This window comes from Rhodotorula toruloides, assembly GCF_000320785.1.
Source record: "Rhodotorula toruloides NP11 unplaced genomic scaffold Scaffold37, whole genome shotgun sequence".
Classification (NCBI taxonomy): Eukaryota; Fungi; Basidiomycota; class Microbotryomycetes; order Sporidiobolales; family Sporidiobolaceae; genus Rhodotorula; species Rhodotorula toruloides.
The window spans coordinates 102,689-120,013 of NW_015622997.1; the positions used below are offsets into that span (position 1 = coordinate 102,689).

Below are 17,325 nucleotides of genomic sequence, written 5' to 3' on the forward strand. Positions count from 1 at the left end.
ACAGCGCCGCGGCAAACCGCTGCCAACCGGGCTACTCAGCGTACAACCTCAATGCAACTGCTGTGCGTTCCCTCTCTGGCCACGAGGCTCTCAAACTGCCCCGAGACGAGCTGACCCTCCCCGCTCAGTACCAACCTTCCGCTCGCTCCGGTCCTCGTCGCGCCGCACCCTCTGTTCCGACGCCTATCAGTCCCACTCTCTCGAGGCCGGCGGGACCAGCAAATCGCAGCTCGTTCGGATGTGAGTCGCCGCAAAGCCGGATCAAGCGAGACGTGCTAACGATGTCCCTCAACCACAGCGCTCGAGCTTGCCCTTTGCCTGCATGCCCGAACCGAGAACTACCCATCTGCGTTTGTCCAGCACGTTCCGGCTGTCATCGGCTCTTGGGACCACTATTTGAGGAGGGGATCCTCGCTCAAGGCGAAGCTGGGGACGAATTGCACGTCGAAAGAGTTTGGGTGCGTCAACGAGAAGGACAAGAAGCTTCTCTTCTTCATCCTCCCCGTCGACTCGACCCAGCACCGCCAGGTCAACGCCGTCATGAACGGCTGCCAACTTCGCCTGCTGAACTTCACGATCGAGCTCAAGTTTACGGCTGTCGCTTCGAGCAATCAGCTGTCGAAGGAGCGCAAATGTCAGCCTTGCTCACTTCCCGAACGGAAGGCCAGCGAAATCGCAACTCACGTGCTTCTTGTACGCCCTTTCACACAGCAAGCACCTGGGCCTCCACTTCCCGCCCTTTGTGTTGTCCGCGAGCGTGCTGTAGATGAGCGAGTCGCGGTATTTGTCGTGTGGGCACACTCTCGCGGGCTGGTGCGTCGCTGAGCAGGCCGCCGTGCAGGGCTTGTTGTACGGAACGCCCGTGCACTTGCCGTACGTCGCCGTGATCTGCGTTCCTGGGTACTGCTGCTTGAAGGCGGCGAGCGAGACTTGGGCTTCGGGAGTGAGGGTCGTCTGTGTGTGGTGGCAGAGTGTGGTGCGGCTCGGAAACGTCGACAGGAGAGCGTTGGACATGGCTGCAGCTGCTCAGAGTCCCGTACGAAGCTGCCAGTGACGAGTGGTGGGTGTCGAGAGGACAACCTCATCGAACGGTGCTTTTGGCGGACGCCATCCACCTCGCACAGCTCGTGGTGTCTTCTACTGGCACAGAAGCTACCCTTGTGGCCTCTCCCACCCGCCATGCGACCGTCCGCCCTCCCCTCGCTGCTCGCGCTCCTCCTCGCCGCCCTGCTCTCGAGCCGCTCGAGCGCCGCAACGCCGTCCTCGCGCGTTCGTGTCGAAGCGGGCGAGCCGGATGGCGAAGGGAGACCGACGATCAGCCTGTCCATCGACCCGGCAGAGGGCTTCACGTGCGTTGCGACCGTCTCACGCCTCCTCCCCACATGCGCGAAGCTGACTGGTGCGAGACGCGCGCAGGATGGTCATGGCGTCGTACAAGCGCGACGAGAACCTTCCTCCACTCATCAAACACCTCACGACGAACCCGCCGTGCTCCCTGCGACATCTTGTCATCGTGTGGCAGAACGTCGGAGTCGACTTGCCAGACTTCCTGAATGCGACGGCGCTCGAGCGGTACTCGACGTCCGGCGTCGTTGTCACTGTGCGCAAAAGCAAGAAGAACAGCATGAACGAGCGGTTCAGGCCGATGCTCGACTGGGACGAGGAGATCTACACCCGCGCTGTCATGATTGTCGACGACGACGTTGTCCTGCGAAAGGATGCGCTCGAGTGGGGTTACCAGGAGTTTGAGAAGGCGGCGCAAGTGGGAGAAAGCCGCCTGACTGGGTTCATGGCGCGCGACTTTGACGGCGAGCAGGGCGACTGGTCGTACACCTTGCGGCCGAAGAAGACCTACTCGATGGTCTTGAGCAACGCTGCGTGGCTGAAGAAGGAGTGGCTTGAGAAATACTGGGAGGACTCGGCAGAGATGCGGTCGCTGCGGGACTATGTCGACGAAGGTACGCTCACGCAAATTCCGCTCGTTCTCTCCCACCAACGGACTTCGACCGCCTACAGTCATGAACTGCGACGATATCCTCATCAACTACCTCGTCTCGAACATCACCGGCAACCCTCCCCTACTCCTCCAACCAAAGACACCGCTGCGAATCATCGGCGGGGACGGCATGTTTGCGCGCGGCTCGATCGCTGTCGACGAGGATGGCGCTGAGGTCGACGAGGAGCCTGTATCGGACACCGGCGACGTCGCTGGCATCCCCTCCGCCGGCCACTTCTCCCAACGCAAGCTCTGCCTCGAGCGGTACTTCCAGCACTTCGCCCAATACGCTCCCTCCGGCGCGTCGTTACACTATCCGCTCATCAAGACGAGCACGTCGGTCTCGCAGGACGTCGAGGATCACTCGCGGTGGCTGACGCTGAACGAGCCGTGGGAGGAGATCGTCTGGAATACTGCACCTCTCGGCGAGCGGGAGGAGGAGCCAGAGGAGGAGGAACTCGAGGAGCTCGACTTTGACGACGAGGATGAGCAGGCGGAGAAGCAGGCGTTCGAGGAGATGCTGCAGGGGATGTCGGACGAGGAGATCGACGACCTGCTCAAGGAGATGCAGGAGGCAATGGCGAAGGAGGACGGGCTGGGCGACATACCCGAACTCGATCCGAGCGTGTTTGAGAACCTAGAGCAGGAGCAAGGAGGCGAGACGAGTAGACCGCATGCGCATGACGAGCTGTAGAAGCGCCCGATTTCGCATCATCTAGTTCTCACAACGTCTACTGTCCCTCCCAGAGATGCCAGTCGAGCTTACCCTCTCCGCGCGGGACGAGCACCATCTCCCAGCCGCCCTGGTCCTCAACCCGATCTCGGTCCGCCTCTTCCTCCTCGCCTCGTCCTCGTCCGCGTTTGCGCTTCTTGCCGTTCGGTCGCTTGCTTGTGCCGACGACGGGTACGGTGGCAGCTGAAGTGTGCGAGAGCGACGCGTGAGGGAACGGTCGGAGCGTGAGTGAGACAAAGGGTTGCTTTGCGAGGCTGCGAACGAAACAGTCAGCGTGAGCGCCGCCGGTACGCAGGACAGGACACGCACTCCGCGTGTTCCAACATCCGCTCGACTGCGATCAAGACGACCTTCGGATGCAGCAGCCCCTCCCATCGCAATACCTGGACCTCGCCCTCCTCGCACTTCTCCCTCTCGAGTCCCCACTCGTCCTCCTCCGCTTCGTTCGACCATCGCAACTTGTCCGCCGCTTCTCCTCCTAGCGAAGCCAGCCCAGCCCACTCGCGGTACGTCTCCCAGAACGCGGTCGGGTCGTCGCCGTCGTGCGAGGGACGGAAAGCGCCGGAGCTGGTGCGCGGTTTCTTGGTGAGAGAAGGCGGTGTGGCGGGCGGGAAGGAGGCGACTTTCGGGACTGAGATTGACGAGAGGGTGTGCGAGGTGAACGAGGGTCGAAGGGAGTGGCAGGTGGTCTTCGGGAGTGAGACCGGTCGCGGTTGGTCTGTGGAAAGATCGTAATCAGTGTCTCTCGCTCACTTTTCGCTTGGGAGGACGCACCCTGCTCGTCTACATAGCTCATAATCAAGTCGAAGCGCTTCGACGGCCGCTCAGCAGGTTGTCCGCCAAGCTCGTCGAGCAAGTCTGTCCGTCCCGGCCAGTTGGCGAGAGCGCGCTCGACTCGCTCGAAGCCTGGCTTGCCGGCGCGGAAAGAGGGGTCGACGAGCGAGATCTCGACGACTATAGGACAGCAGGGTCAGCTGATGTTGCGGGTTTAGCGAGTTTGGCAGACGAACCGAAACGTTGTCGCAGAGTACCGTAGGCTGACGCTCGACCAGGCAAGCCCAGCAATTCGTACGTGTCCTTTGTGAGGCTCAGTACGAGTCGGCCTGGAAAGCAAAGTCCGTGAGCAGCGCGGCAGGACCGTCAGGATGGAAGGACGCACCTCGCCCGTCAATGCAGACGACGTCTGCGTCCTCAGCATCGTCAAGGCTCAGGCCGACAAGGCTGCCTACGGGTCAGTACGAGATGTGAGCAGGACATTGGAAGCGAAGAAAGAAGGGGACCGTACCGCTCCGCACGAAGGAGTTCAGAAAGTCGGGAGTGAGCAGGTCGCCCAGGTTGACGCCCTCGCACATGGTAAAGCTTCCGCTCGCCTGCAGTGCCCCCTCCAATGTCGTAGCAAGTGCAGCGGAAGTGCTCGCAGCTGTTGAAGGGATGATCGCTTCGAGCTGTCGGGACAAGCGAAGGAAGGTCAGCTCGTCTTCCGATCCGCTAGAAGCAGGACTTGCCTGCCAGCCGAACGGAATGCGTTCCACCGCCTTTCCCAGCCTTGCCCGTGCGAGTGCTGAAGTGGTCTCGCCTTCCTCGACCTTGCCCGGGATGAGGAGCTCGCCTGCCGAGTAACGCGAGCGGTCGGAAGGCGGCGGCGGTCTGTAGCTCGCCTTCTTGTGGTGTGCGTTCATGTCGCAGCCAGTCTAGCCAAGCAAGCGGGTGCACTCGTCGAGGATCTCGTTGGAGGGAAGTGAAGAGATGAAGTTGATAGAAAAGCGAGGGACGCTCGCCTGGCGCTGGCGATTTTGCTGTGGCTCTTTGACAGAATACTCGTGCCTAGTAAACCTCGCCAGCATGACCTGCGCCTGTCGTTGACGCGAGAGGATCGCGTTGTCCTCGTCGTCGCTGGCGAGCGACTTGCTGTCGTCCACACACCGCCAACGGCCCAGCTGGGCTGCTTGCTATCTCGCCAGGCCTCCTTACAGCCGACCAAGCCCGTCAGCCGCGCCGCTGGCCAAGTAGAACCCTCCCGCTTCTCCTCCTCCCTCTTCCCCCGCCCTGCCCGCGTCTACCGGTCCATCGCACGTCGCCCGGCTCAGCAGGCGTCAGAAGGATCGTGCAGTGGCTCTTTGGATTCGGTGAGTCGCGCGATCATCTTTCTGGAACAGCGACGAGCGGTCGCCTGCTCAGATCGCCTTGCACGCCGGCGATGGGGTGAAAGGGAGGGACAAACGGAGGAACAGCGCTGACTGGGTCAACCTGGACGCTCACAGGTGGACTATCAGCACTATCTAGCTTCGACTCGCCCTTCACAACCGCTGGAGACGCTGTTCTGCTGCTAGTTCCGTCCTTCCCCTCCTCTCCCACCCAACCGCGACCCTGCCGCCTCGACCTGCGAAGCCCGCCAGCCGATGGCCCAGCAGGTGCGTGGACACCGTTGGACGCCTGAGTGAGGAACAGAGCGGCTGACGTGCAGCTGGAACCGCAGCCCCGGCCCCCGTCGGCGGGACCTTCGTCGTTTGCCTGGGAAGGCGATGCGACCCTACACTCGTATGTCCGCCCGCTTTCCTCCCTTGTCGTCCAGCTCGCTAAACTGACGCATCTCTGCAGGTACTGCTACGATTACATGCGGGCGAGTCTGTACCGAACCCACGTGTGTTTCCTCAACTGACGACCCTCATTTTCGAGAATGCAGAAACGAGGATGGACGGAGGCTGCAGCGCGGTTTGCCAAGGAGGCTGGAATTGATGAGGACGGGTGGACAGGACCGCCGATAGAGGCGCCCCAAGGATTGCTCTACGAGTGAGTAGCCCTTTCTTCTTTCGCACCTCTTCGCTCACCTAAACCGACGTCGCTTTCGCAGGTGGTGGTCGGTCTTCTGGGATGTCTTCATCGCTCGTTCACAAAAGTCGGGCGCGCAGAACCCGCATGCGGTCGCTTACGTCGACGTGAGTTTCCCAACTGCGCTTCTTTCGGATCGACTTCCTGCTGACCGGTTCCATGCAGGCCATGCGCGCGAAGCGAGATCCGCTCGTCGTCCAATTCGCCGGCGCCAACCCCACACCGGCCATGACTCTTCCCCGTTCCCTCGCCCACCCGCCCCGAAACTCCACCTCCATGCACCAACCTCAAGCCGGCCCGAGCGGTCCTCCTCGCGCGACGTACAGTCAGATGCATGTTCTCGAGCAGCAGGAGCTGCAGGCGCAGATGCAGCAGCAGCGCGGACGTGGTCAGCCGCTCCAAAACGCTGGTCCTGGTACACAACGACTTGTCGCCGCGCACCAGGCTCAACCCGGACAACCCGCTGTCGGCTACTCGAACGGCTCGCAACCGCCCATGTCGCAGCCGTACGGCATGCATTCGGCGCCTTTGCAGCAGCAGCCTCATGCCGGCGGCGGCGTACCCGGTCCTCTCATGCAGCCGCCGCAGAACCAGTCCTTCCTTCCGCAACATCAGCAACAACAGCAAAACCAGCTTCCTCAGCCTCCGCCCTCCTCGAATCACGGCTCACCGCGCCTCTTGCCGGCGCAGGCGAACGGACGACCGGGGATGCAGACGGGTGCTTCGGCGTTCCAGACGGCGATGAGTGCTGTGGGGTTGGCGGGTAGGGATCCGGAGTCGCTGTCAGCAGAGGAGCATGTGCGTCCCTTTGCTTGCCGGACAGCGTGCAGATCGTGCTGACTTGTCTTCGCCTCTCTCAGAACGCTGTCGCGGCGCAGATGCGACGAATGGGTGCTCTCCCACCTTCTTCGTCGTCGGCGCAGGGCATGATGCGGCCCGGTCAGCAGGGTCAGCAGCAGGTGCGGATGGTTCAGCAAGGCCGACCGCAGCCTGAGCGCCAGCTGAGCGGACAGCTCTACGTGAGTTTGCTCACATTGGTCCAGCTCGTTCATCTCGCTAACGGTCTATGCGCGAGCAGCAACAACAGCAGCAACAGCAGTTCCAGCAGCAGCAGCGTGTCGTTCAGAACCCCTACGGCACGCCAGCCGGCGCCGGTCCCGCCTCTCCAGCCTACTCCGCCCCGTCCCCTTACTCTACCCCTCACGTCGCCCATATGCAGATCCCGCAGCAGCAGCAACAGCAGCACCAGAACCCGAACCAGTTCGCCGCCTCGCACAGCTCGCCTCAAGGAGAGTTCACCGCGCCGCTTCCGCCTGGTCGCAACGCTGCGCAGAAGAACCGGCCTCCAACAGGCGGCGCGCAGGGTCAGAAGATGCCAACGGGATTGACGAAGCGGGCGGGAGGGAACATGGAGGAACCGTCGCCTCGCAACCGGAAACGAGCGCGAGGCGCGACGGGAGGCGAGCACGATCCGGGCACGCCGAGCGGAGGATTCGATCCGGGAGCGGGCAGTCCTGCGCCGATGATGGGCATGCAGGCGTCGCAGCAGAGCGGCCAGATGTTTGGCCAGGACGGCGTGCCTTATCGTCCTTCGCCCAGTCCTTCGCTCATGCAGCCGCCGAAACCGCCTCAGCAGATGGTTGTGACGGGCCCTTCGCCGCAGCCCCAGCACTACGGCGGCGGCGACGCGATCAACGGCGCGGGCATGGACAGCGGAGGACAGGGCTACCCCGTCAACGGTGTCAGCCCTGGCGCGAATGGGTCCCTCAGCCGCCCAGCATCCGCCGCGTCGAACCACCACTACTTGTCGCCGGGCCACAACGGCGCTCCTCAGCAGCAGCAGCAACTCGGCCTCGGCCCTCCACCAGGTCCCGACCAGCGTCGCTCGCCTATCCCGCCCGGCGGTCACGATGCTGGCGGACCTCGACCTTTCGCCGGCGCGCCAAGCGCCTCGTCCGCCTCGTCCACGCCTCTTGCACCCCTCCCGCCGCCTCTTGGACCCGAGCCGAACGGCATTCCCGTCGGTCCTCCTTCCGGCCAAACAAACGCCAACGACTCGTCATTCCAGTTCAGCCTCGGCGAGGACGTCTTCACCGGCCTCGACTTTGACAGCTTCCTCAACAACGACATGTTCGCCGAGGAGACGGTCGGCTGAGTCTCGTCCTCTCCGCCGACCTCCGCCTTCCCCTTCTTTCTTTCTCTTCCCTTGTTGCTTTGATCTCGGTTTTACCAGGGTGCACATAGTGATGTCTGTGTTAGCAAGTCGTCTTCGATCCGGCCATCCGGCGCTCACCCCCGTTCCGCCTCTCTCGGACGCTCAGGTCGGCGTCCGAACCCATCGAAAAGTCGTTGTTACCCCCGCTTCTGTGTCGGTATGTTACCCTACCTGTTCTCACTCTGTTTCTCAGGCATGCCTGAAGGCGGGACGGGACACTCGGATCCTCCAAAAATGCATAACCCGGTTTACGACTCTACGAGGCGCGCTGAATGCGGTAGAAGAGCAAGTACGATGTCTTCTCGGCTTCTCGGAAAGCGCGCTCGAGCTTGGCGGGCGTGTCGAGCGGGCGAACGCGCTCGTCGTCGATCTCGAACCAGCACGACGAGTGCCGGACGAGAGCGGTGTCTGCGGGTGAATGGGTCAGCGGCGGAATGGCGGCGAGAGGTACTCCGACGCACAGTGTCCGTCTTCGATAGTTGCGCCGAGGTGGCAGCATACGGCGTACAGCTCGTACGTCGTCTCCGGTTCGTGAGGCAGGTTGAGGTGGAAAGGCGGATTCGGGGCGAGCGCAAGGGGCGGAAGCAGGTGCGCGAGGCGGAGGTCAGTTAGTGGGAACGAGAGGCGAGTAGTGAGCTTGTCGGAGAGCGAGGTGAAGCGTTTCAGGTGGATAATTCTGCAAAGGCGAGTGTCAACCTCGAGAGACGGGAGCTCAGGCGCTCTCACCTACAGAAACTGGGGCAGACGGGCTACTGAGAGACGCTTCGACGTCGGACAAAGCCTTCGACAGCGCGGGCAGTTCCTGCGCGTGGGTACAGGTTAGGCGGCGGAGTTTGTCGCGAGTTCGCACCGACGCACCAAGCGTTCTCGCCAGCTAGAATCTCCTCCTGTACGAATCCTTCTATGGAGGTCGCCAGCGAGACCGCGTCGTCGGCTTTGCGAGGCGGAGGAAGGGAGAGAGACAGAGTCTGGAAAGGGCTGAAGGTCGTTGATACCTGGGGGATACGGGGTCAGCGGTTGCAAACGGTTCCTGACAGAGGACGCTTACCCTGTGACAGTCTAGACACTCAAGGCGATTGCGTGTCTGGCCTGCGCAAGGAGGAAGAGCCAGTTTCAGCCGGTTAACCTCCGCAAAGTAGGCGAAAGAACGCAGACTCGCCTTGGAAGAAGTCGATAACGACCGAGTCGTTGCGCTCCCGGTACACTGACCATTCGAGGTCTGCGGCGACGACTTCGGGCAGCCGGCGAAGGTGAGCTTCGTAGCCTGGTGACGGCGGACGAGGCGGAGGCGGATCGAGGACGAGGTTCAAGTCTTCGTGTAGTCCATCTAGGAGCGTTAGGAGGCATTCGTGAGCATCTTGCTGGTCAGAGGCGAGGTAGTCCGGCCGGAGACGACCGAGGGCGGCCTGTCAAGGCGTGATCAGCGGGCGACGAGACAGTGTGCGGACTGACACTGACCCGAACCCGTGCAGGAGAGGCGGCAGGACCAGAAGGTACCTTGAGCGCACGCAGAAGCAGTGCTGTCGCCTGCGGTGTCGAAGGTGAGCGCCGCCCTCCTCACAGTTGGGCAGATAGATGTACTTCGGCTAAAGCGCCTTGCGTTCCTTCGCGGTTTCGCCGATTAACCTCGTGCTCGTAGTCGCCGCCTGCGTTGAGCTCAGTCAGCCTCGAAGAGCGGGAAGGCGGCGAAAGAAAGGCGCGGCGGACTGAGGAAGAAATCGGCGAGAGGTGTGGTCGCTGCGAGCGCCTGGACGACGCAGGCAAGATAGCATGTGTTGCCAAGGTTCCGCAGACCGCTCACTCGCGGCTGAGACGAGCCTGAGCTGCCAGCCGAGCGGTCTTTGGGATGGGCGGGCGCAGCGAAAGTGTTCGGCAGGTCTCTCGCACCCAGTCCGCTGGTTCTCGCTTCGTCGTCCGAGTGTGAGCTCGCATAGGACGCCAAGTCGCTCGAGGCGGGCGAGTTCGGCGGGGAGTCGTCGAAATCTGGCGAGCGAGGTCGGCGCGAGGAAAAGCGGTCGTCTTCTTCCGCTCCACGGTACGACGGCGCCCTTGGCGGATTGGGAGCAGGGGAGTAGGGTCGGTGAGCGGTCGAAGGCTGGTGGTAAGGTCGTGGCGGCTCGGAAGTCGGCGCACTCGTGAGTCGTTTGGAACGCTCGTTCGGCAAGTCGACCCCTCTCCCGCCTTCGCCTTCTTCGGACGAGTCTGACAACGTCGAGGACTGTGAGCTGCGAGAAGTGCGTTTCGACAAAACTGGAGTAGCCGTCGAACGCCTCTCCTCGCCAGCAGGTCGTCGCTCATCTTCGAGACTGGTCCGCTTGAAGAGGCCGACGACGCTCTTCCGCTTCTTCAGCACCGCCCGCAGACCCTTCCCCGACTTCTCGCGAGCGTCTCGAGCGACGGCTGCCCCGACGACATCCGCCATGTGTCGAGGCTTCGCGTGCCGCTGCTCCTCGAGGACGGCTTCAACTGCCGAGCGCATCGTTCGGCTGTTCCCGCCCAGTCCGAACTTCTTCAGCGATTGCTGTTCTTGCTCTGGGGTGCGCTGAGCTGGTGGAGGCGCCGAGAGTGACAGAGTGGTCTGCTGGGATGGCGGTCGAGGAGGACGAGGAGGTCGCGGCGGCGGCACATCGTCGTCGGGGCGTGCCAAGACGCCTGAAGCAGCTGGGATCGAGCGCCAGAACATGCCGGCGAATGCAAAGGAAGGAAGGGCGTAGTTACTGGGAGGCGTGAGCAACTCCGGCGACTCCGCGGACGAGGAGAGGAGGCGATGTCGGACTTTCGCGGACGGCCGGGAGGTCGAAGGTGGATACCAACCGTTCGCTGATTGCTCTGCAGCGTTCGGTAGGCGCACCAGAAGCCAGGAAAGCCAGGAAAGCGAGACCCTGACCTTCTCAATCTCGCGAGATGTCAACGCTGGCGAACTCGCTTCACCAGTCCCCTGCGCGTGTGCGGGCTCGTCAGCGGCTGTAAGAGAGTATCAGGAAGCTATCTAAGTGACCAGAACGCGCCCACAGTGGTGACACGCAGGTTGACTTCACGCGCGAGGTCGTCCTCGCTCTTTCCCTCCTTCACCTCACTCTCTCCCGCCAAAACCGCGTAAGTCGGGCTCGAGCGCGTGCGTATACACTCTAGTACTCACCGACTGACACTGGAACGCGTCCCGCCCGCCAGAAACGCGCCGTCGCCTCGCACTCGCAACTCTCCACTCGACTTCACCCTCGACTTCACCTCGCACACTCGCACGACATGGCTGGCACCGGAGGCAAGGGCAAGTCCGCCAAGGGAGAGGGAGACAAGAAGCACTCGCGCTCGGGTGCGTCCAGTCTACCATTCTCGCGCTGCTCGCAAGCGGACGTCGACCCTTGCGTCCGCTCGCAGCCAAGGCTGGCTTGCAGTTCCCCGTCGGACGCATTCACCGTCACCTCAAGAAGGGTCACTACGCGCAGCGCATCGGCGCAGGCGCGCCAGGTGCATCCCCGCCTGGTCGATCCTCGAGCGAGCCGAGCTGACCTTTCTCGAACGGATCTCACACAGTCTACCTCGCCGCCGTCCTCGAGTACCTCGCCGCCGAGATCCTCGAGCTCGCTGGCAACGCCGCGAGGGACAACAAGAAGACGCGCATCAGTCCGCGCCACCTCCAGCTCGCGATCCGCAACGACGAGGAGCTCGACAGGCTTCTCGCTGGCGGTGAGTCCGCGCGAACAGGCGCTCCGAAGCGACGTTGACTGACTTTGATTCGTCGCGTGCGCGCAGTCAACCTCCGCGAGGGTACGCCGTCGTCGCTTCCTTTGCCGCGCGCAGTACTGACCGTCTCCTCCCTTCGCAGGCGGAGTCCTCCCGAACATCCACCCCAACCTGCTTCCGAAGAAGGGCGAGGGCAAGAAGAAGAAGTCCTCGGGCAACGAGTCGGACTGAGCGCGCTCGCTCCGGCTGCAAGAGCAGGTTCCTCGCCTTCCTCCTCCTCGCTTAGTGCCTGTTGTCGTGATCCTGCTTGTTTCGGCTTTCCTGCATACGCTCGCGCATCACTTGTAATGTAGAACTTTGCGTGAAGCAGCTCGTCGAGAGAAGCGAGGCCTCCACCGGCGGTCGAGCGAGTGAGCGGGAACGGTCTCGGCTGGCTCGTTGAGGAGGCGCTGCGACTGCGACAACGGCCATCGTGCGGAGTAGCAAGGTGAGCGGAAACCGGATGAGCACGACCCGTCAAGCTGCGACTTCCTCTCCTCAACCTCTTCAGCTCGCTGGACGGTTCGAGGGAGTACTGCGTTGCTTGTGATTGCACACTGGGCGTTTTATGTTCTGTGTTTGTCGTACGAGATACCGAAAGCAGACTGCGGGAGGACCTGAAGACCCGGGAGGAGAGCGGCGAGGTGGACGAAGGCGCTTAGAGCGGGTTCGGCTGGGAGAGGTTGATGTGGATCGCCTTGACCGCTGTATAGTTAGCCAACGCGTAGCTACCGAGCTCGCGCCCGATACCAGACTGCTTGAACCCTCCGAAGGGAACCTGCGAGTTGAGCTGGTTGTCTGCGTGGGAGGAGGCGGAGGTCAGCCAAACGCCTCAGGAAGGACGAAACTGCCGCTACGTACAGCAGTTGAGCCAGACGGTACCCGCGTGCACCGAGTTGGCAATGCGCATCGCGCGCGAGATGTCGCGGGAGAAGATGGCGGCGGCGAGACTAGGTGGGAGGAGTCAGGAACCGGCTTCTACTCGACGTGCAGGACTGGTCAATTACGCACCCGTACATGGTGTCGTTGGCCTTGGCAACCACGTCAGACTCGTCCTGTGAAGCGCGGCAAAGTCAGCGAGAGAAGTCGAAGGAGGGCCAGACTCGAGCGCACCTTGAACTTCTGGACGACGAGGACCGGGCCGAAGATCTCCTCCTGAGCGATGCGCATGTTGGGCGTGACGTCGGTGAAGATGGTGGGCTCGATGAAGTAGCCCTCGTCGCCGTGGCGGTTGCCGCCGACGTGAACCTTGGCGCCCTCGTCCTTGCCCGACTGGATGTGGGCGTTGATGCGGTCGAACTGGAGCTTGCTCGTCGCCGGGCCGACGAACGAGTCGGCCGCAAAGGGCTGGCCAACCTGCGAGGAGACGAGTCTGAGCGAGATGCCGAGCGGGACGAGACGAAAGCCAGACGCACCTTCATCGACTTGACCTTGGCCGTGAGCTTCTCGAGGAACTCGTCGTAGATGCTCTCCTGGACAAAGATTCGCGATCCGGCGCAGCAGCACTGTCCGGCGTTGAAGAAGAGGCCGAACGCGGACCACGAGACGGCCTGCTCCATGTCGGCGTCGTCGAAGATGATGTTGGGCGACTTGCCGCCGAGCTCGAGCGTGACGGGCTTGAGGTTCGACTTGGCGGCGGCCTGCATGATGGTGCGGCCGACGAGGGTCGAGCCGGTGAAGGCGACCTTGAGGATCTTCATGTGGCCCGAGATGGCGGCGCCGACCTCGTTACCGTAGCCAGTGACGACGTTGACGACACCAGGCGGGAAGACCTTGGCAATGAGTTGCGTGGCGTAGAAGGCGGAGAGCGGAGTCGTCTCGGCAACCTCTGCGGGCGGCGAGTTGCGTCAGTCTCGCGCGGTGAGGAAGTTTTTCGCAATGGACACGCACTGATGACGATGCAGTTGCCGCAGGCGAGAGCGGGGCCGAGCTTCCAGGCGAACATGAGGAGAGGGAAGTTCTGCGAGGCCTGGGTCAGTCTCGATCCGTGCGAGCGCTCGAGAACGAAAGCGAAGATACCCAGGGGATGATTTGACCTGGAGAACGAGATGATTGTCAGCGAAGGCAACGAGGACTACAGCAGTAAGCGCGCTCACCAATAACACCGATCGGCTCGTGCTTGGTGATGGCCATCTTCGAGTTGTCGACCTCGATGACCTTGCCGTGCTCCTTGTCGGCCCAGCCGCCGTAGTACCTCAGGCAAGCGGCGGCCTCGGAGACGTCGAACGCCTTGGCGATGTTGTAAGCCTTGCCGTTGTCGAGCGCCTCGATCGACGCGAGCTGCTCGACGTGCTGCTCGAACAGGTCGGCGAGCTGCATGAGGAGCTTGCCACGCTTGTGGCCGGGGCAGCGCTCGCCCCAGACGGTGTCGTACGCCTTCTGGGCGGCCTCGACGGCGCGGTCGACATCCTCGGCCGTTCCGCGGGGGACGTGGGCAATGACCTTGTCAAAGGCGGGAGCACGGACCTCGATGGTCTCGCCGCCGCTGGCGGGCGAGTACTCGTTGTTGATGAAGAGGCCGACGGGAAACTCGAGCGACTTGAGCGAGTGGCCCTCGGGGAAGGTGAGCGATGCAGTGAGGTTGTTCTGCAAGAAGTGTGCTGGATCAGTACGCATCACCAGCGTCGATGTGAGCTCGCGCAGGACGCACCGACATGGCTACACGTCGTGCAAGGTTAGCGCGGGTGGGAGTGGGGGCGACGAGGCGAGGGGGAGCAGCGGAGCCAAGCCGGTCAGATCTGAGGAGACTGCAAGGTAGCACTAGAGTAGTAAACGTACTGTGGATGTGCAGTGAGCCGTGCGATGGCGGTGGGAAGGAGGGAAAGCTTGTCGGAGGTGGAGAAAGTCACCCGTTCACTTGCGGGGATGCCGCGTGGGGATGAAAACCGAGAGCGATTCCTCCGAAGCTTCCGTCTGTCCGTCGCTCCTCGAACTTCTTGGCGCCTGGACCTCCCGTCGATATTGGCCTTCGGGAGGAAAGTGAGTTCTCGCGAGGAGCGTCGCCTTGAGCCTGCCCAACCAGTGCGTCCCTCGCTAGCACTGAGTATCAGCGCTGAAGAGTAGGCGAGTTGTGTGAACGAGACGTTGCAAGCGAAAGCGAGACGAGACAACGACAACGAAGCGACAAGCGGGACACACACAGTCCTTCTCGATTGGCGCACGGTCCCAGCACTCATTCAGAGCTCCGTCGACTCCTGCCACTGCGACTCGGCCTGGACGTCGACCTTGTGAGGCGCCTTCTTCGCGCCGCTGCCGGCCGACGACTTCGACGCCTTGCTGCTGCTCTTGGGCGTCCTCGGCGTGGCCGACTGGCGAGGGTGCTGGCCGGGAAGGAGGGCGGGCTGCAGGTTCGGGAGGACGCCGCCTGAACGAGCGGAAGTTGCGAGAGAGTCAGCGAGTCGTGAGCATGTCGCAGACAAGCCGGCGCTGCTTACCCTCAGCGACGAGGACTGCGAAGCAGACCAAGCTGTCAGCCTATATCAACCCGAGGGTGCACAATTCGGACGCACCGTTGCCGAGAAGCTTGTCGAGCTCCTCGTCGTTGCGGATGGCGAGGACGAGGTGCCTCGGGATGATCCTCTTCTTCTTGTTGTCCTTGGCGGCGTTGCCAGCGAGCTCGAGGATCTCGGCGGTGAGGTACTCGAGGACGGCGGCAAGGAAGACTGCGAGAACGGGCGAAAGCGAGGTCAGCGAGAGGAAGAAGAGGAGAAACCTGTATGAGTGAATGCGGACGCACCGGGAGCTCCAGCCCCCAAACGCTTCGAGTAGTTGCCCTTGCGGAAGATACGCTCGGTCCTGCCGACCGGGAACTGAAGGCCAGCCCTGCCTGCTCGTGCGACGAGGCAAAGAAGGTCAGTCCTCGTTCGAAGCCTCGCGTCGACTCGGACGCACTCGAGCGCGACTCGGCGGCCTTGCGGATAGTAGGCTTGGACTCGGCAGACATGACTAGCGGGGTGTAGCGTGCGAGCGAGGTCGAGCGAGGAGAAGCTGATCAGGCGCGGGAGAACGGCGGTGAGCCACAGCGCGAGGGGCGTAGAAGCACTGTGTGAGGCCGTGCGAGCTCACCTGCGTGTGTACTCGGCCGGCGAGCGAGGCGAGAGCGAGCGAGTGAGAGGAAGGAGAGCAAGCGGGGACAGAGGCAGGACGACCCAGGCAAGCGAGTCGCGACCGCTTCGCAAGGGTACGGAGCAAGCCCAGACAATCATATGACGCGATCCAGCGAGAAAGCGAGGCGCGCGAGCGATCAAGTGACGCAAACAGACGAGGGAAGGTGAGGAGGCCAGGAAAGCGCCGTCTGTCGCGCCTGCAAACGGTGGAAACGAGTCCTACCGTGGCATATGCAGCCGAATACTATCCGAATATCGCATCAATCTCGTCCCCGCCGCCCTTCCTGACCTTCTTCTTCTTCTTGACCGCCTTCCCTTCTTTCGCCGAACCCTTCCCTCCGAGCGTCTCCTCCGCCTGTCGTGGTCGCTTCTCTGGCTTGGTTGTCACGGGTTCGGCGGACTGGACGACTGGTTCGGGAGAGGGTGGTCGAGAGAACCGGAGGAGCGAGGACGACGCCGGAGTAGCTGAGCGTGACGAGGGCGCGCTTGGCGCAGGCGACGGGTTCGCGCTCCGCTTTGCCGCCTGAGGTTTGTGAACGTGTAGTGACTGAGGAACACTAGATGAGATAGGTACTGCTGGTGGAGTGGCGGTCAAAGGTGTCTTGGCGGACGAGGCGGTTGAGCGAGCGGCTAGGCTGCTGCGCGAGACAACCGCGCCGACGTCGTCTGTACCGTTGCTGCGATCTGTTCCTGCCGGAGATGGCGCAGACGAGGCCGCATCGTCGAAGTCGGCACGCAATGCTGGTCGGGCGGCGGTCGTGAGGAAGCGACGGAGGGTGCGAGGCAAGGCGCCAATGTGAGGCCTCAAAGCAGGCGTGAGCTACAGGAACACGCGTCAGCGAAGTCTGGCTCCGTATGAGGGTGCCTCACTCACGCCGTTCGAATCGACAAGGGCCTGTAGCGTCTTGGCCGTCTTGTCCAGCTCGTCGAAGAGGACCGTGAAGAGCGAATGCAGCCTCGCAGCCAGCGCTACGACAACGAGCGCAAAGGCGAGGAATGCTCGAGACTCGACAAGCTGCTCAAGGATGCTGTTGCGCGCGAGTCGTGAGCAGGTGAGACGGGCGGAGGAGGAGGTGCAACCCACCCTGCGCAGTTGAGGAGCACGGAAACGTTCTGTAGCACCTTGTAGTCAGTATGAGTATCGGACAGAGTCACCGCGAGCGAGCGCACCTTCTCGACGAGCAACATGACCCTCGGTAGCCGCAACAAGCCGTCACAGACAGTCTCGCGGGTCAAGACGCCCGCGTCGTCCTTGTCCGCACTGTCCATACAGGTCAGCGCCCTGCACGGCAGAACGGATGAACGTCCACGCACCTCAGGGAGCAGACGCCCAACCACGCCTGCAACTCCTCGACGGCCCTGCTCGCCGCTCGGTCTACCTCGACGATTCGTTTCCACCAGCGCTGTCCCTTGTGCTGGTTCTTGTGCTTGTATGTGAACCGACGCAGCAGCGCGGCCTCGTCGGCGAGTTGAAGGGTGGTCCGGCGGATGGGACGAAGGGAGGACACCAAGCCAGGGAAAGCGGGCGGCGCCAAGCTGGATGGCTTTGGCAGGTCCAGCTGGACAGCGGGAGCACTCCTGGGCACGAGCTGGTGCATGTTGCTGACGTGAGCACGCCGTCGTCGCTGGCTGACCTTCGCCGCGACTCTCCCGCTCGACCATCTCGCTGTCAACGCTCGCTTCAGCTCGCTTCGCCCTTCGAACTGCTTGCGACTGCTCCAGT

General features: G+C 62.6%; 8 protein-coding genes across 8 annotated transcripts; 3 read left to right on the forward strand and 5 right to left on the reverse strand.

Moving 5' to 3' along the window:
* Nucleotides 1–1,179: 1,179 nt before the first annotated feature.
* Nucleotides 1,180–2,690, forward strand: RHTO_05833 (EXTL2-like UDP-GlcNAc:heparan alpha-N-acetylhexosaminyltransferase; the record flags this gene model as incomplete). Its single annotated transcript, XM_016419494.1, has 3 exons — nucleotides 1,180–1,349; nucleotides 1,417–1,958; nucleotides 2,017–2,690. The coding sequence occupies 3 exons, from the start codon at nucleotides 1,180–1,182 to the stop codon at nucleotides 2,688–2,690; spliced, it is 1,386 nt and encodes a 461-aa protein (XP_016269700.1).
* Nucleotides 2,691–2,727: 37 nt separating this feature from the next.
* On the reverse strand, nucleotides 2,728–4,408 carry RHTO_05834 (ribonuclease P 40kDa subunit; the record flags this gene model as incomplete). Its single annotated transcript, XM_016419495.1, has 7 exons — nucleotides 2,728–2,983; nucleotides 3,039–3,447; nucleotides 3,504–3,683; nucleotides 3,740–3,832; nucleotides 3,889–3,954; nucleotides 4,015–4,174; nucleotides 4,235–4,408. 7 exons carry the CDS (start codon nucleotides 4,406–4,408, stop codon nucleotides 2,728–2,730), a joined length of 1,338 nt encoding a protein of 445 aa, XP_016269701.1.
* A 720-nt stretch (nucleotides 4,409–5,128) lies between these two features.
* RHTO_05835 (LisH dimerization motif containing protein) lies at nucleotides 5,129–7,713 on the forward strand (the record flags this gene model as incomplete). Its single annotated transcript, XM_016419496.1, has 8 exons — nucleotides 5,129–5,140; nucleotides 5,206–5,267; nucleotides 5,328–5,349; nucleotides 5,413–5,519; nucleotides 5,581–5,665; nucleotides 5,724–6,356; nucleotides 6,419–6,577; nucleotides 6,637–7,713. 8 exons carry the CDS (start codon nucleotides 5,129–5,131, stop codon nucleotides 7,711–7,713), a joined length of 2,157 nt encoding a protein of 718 aa, XP_016269702.1.
* Nucleotides 7,714–8,029: 316 nt separating this feature from the next.
* RHTO_05836 (ubiquitin thiolesterase) lies at nucleotides 8,030–10,456 on the reverse strand (the record flags this gene model as incomplete). The annotated part of the gene is made up of 9 exons (XM_016419497.1): nucleotides 8,030–8,181; nucleotides 8,235–8,449; nucleotides 8,504–8,575; nucleotides 8,632–8,768; nucleotides 8,822–8,862; nucleotides 8,933–9,179; nucleotides 9,232–9,300; nucleotides 9,355–9,419; nucleotides 9,481–10,456. The coding sequence occupies 9 exons, from the start codon at nucleotides 10,454–10,456 to the stop codon at nucleotides 8,030–8,032; spliced, it is 1,974 nt and encodes a 657-aa protein (XP_016269703.1).
* Nucleotides 10,457–11,019: 563 nt separating this feature from the next.
* On the forward strand, nucleotides 11,020–11,688 carry RHTO_05837 (histone H2A; the record flags this gene model as incomplete). Its single annotated transcript, XM_016419498.1, has 4 exons — nucleotides 11,020–11,086; nucleotides 11,152–11,241; nucleotides 11,308–11,460; nucleotides 11,600–11,688. 4 exons carry the CDS (start codon nucleotides 11,020–11,022, stop codon nucleotides 11,686–11,688), a joined length of 399 nt encoding a protein of 132 aa, XP_016269704.1.
* Nucleotides 11,689–12,154: 466 nt separating this feature from the next.
* RHTO_05838 (aldehyde dehydrogenase (NAD)) lies at nucleotides 12,155–14,152 on the reverse strand (the record flags this gene model as incomplete). The annotated part of the gene is made up of 9 exons (XM_016419499.1): nucleotides 12,155–12,294; nucleotides 12,358–12,446; nucleotides 12,508–12,551; nucleotides 12,610–12,852; nucleotides 12,912–13,324; nucleotides 13,387–13,456; nucleotides 13,516–13,532; nucleotides 13,593–14,082; nucleotides 14,147–14,152. 9 exons carry the CDS (start codon nucleotides 14,150–14,152, stop codon nucleotides 12,155–12,157), a joined length of 1,512 nt encoding a protein of 503 aa, XP_016269705.1.
* Nucleotides 14,153–14,672: 520 nt separating this feature from the next.
* Nucleotides 14,673–15,439, reverse strand: RHTO_05839 (histone H2A; the record flags this gene model as incomplete). The annotated part of the gene is made up of 5 exons (XM_016419500.1): nucleotides 14,673–14,860; nucleotides 14,931–14,945; nucleotides 15,006–15,158; nucleotides 15,233–15,322; nucleotides 15,388–15,439. The coding sequence occupies 5 exons, from the start codon at nucleotides 15,437–15,439 to the stop codon at nucleotides 14,673–14,675; spliced, it is 498 nt and encodes a 165-aa protein (XP_016269706.1).
* Nucleotides 15,440–15,846: 407 nt separating this feature from the next.
* Nucleotides 15,847–17,200, reverse strand: RHTO_05840 (uncharacterized protein; the record flags this gene model as incomplete). Its single annotated transcript, XM_016419501.1, has 5 exons — nucleotides 15,847–16,422; nucleotides 16,477–16,630; nucleotides 16,687–16,715; nucleotides 16,773–16,863; nucleotides 16,917–17,200. 5 exons carry the CDS (start codon nucleotides 17,198–17,200, stop codon nucleotides 15,847–15,849), a joined length of 1,134 nt encoding a protein of 377 aa, XP_016269707.1.
* Between the last annotated feature and the right edge of the window lie 125 nt (nucleotides 17,201–17,325).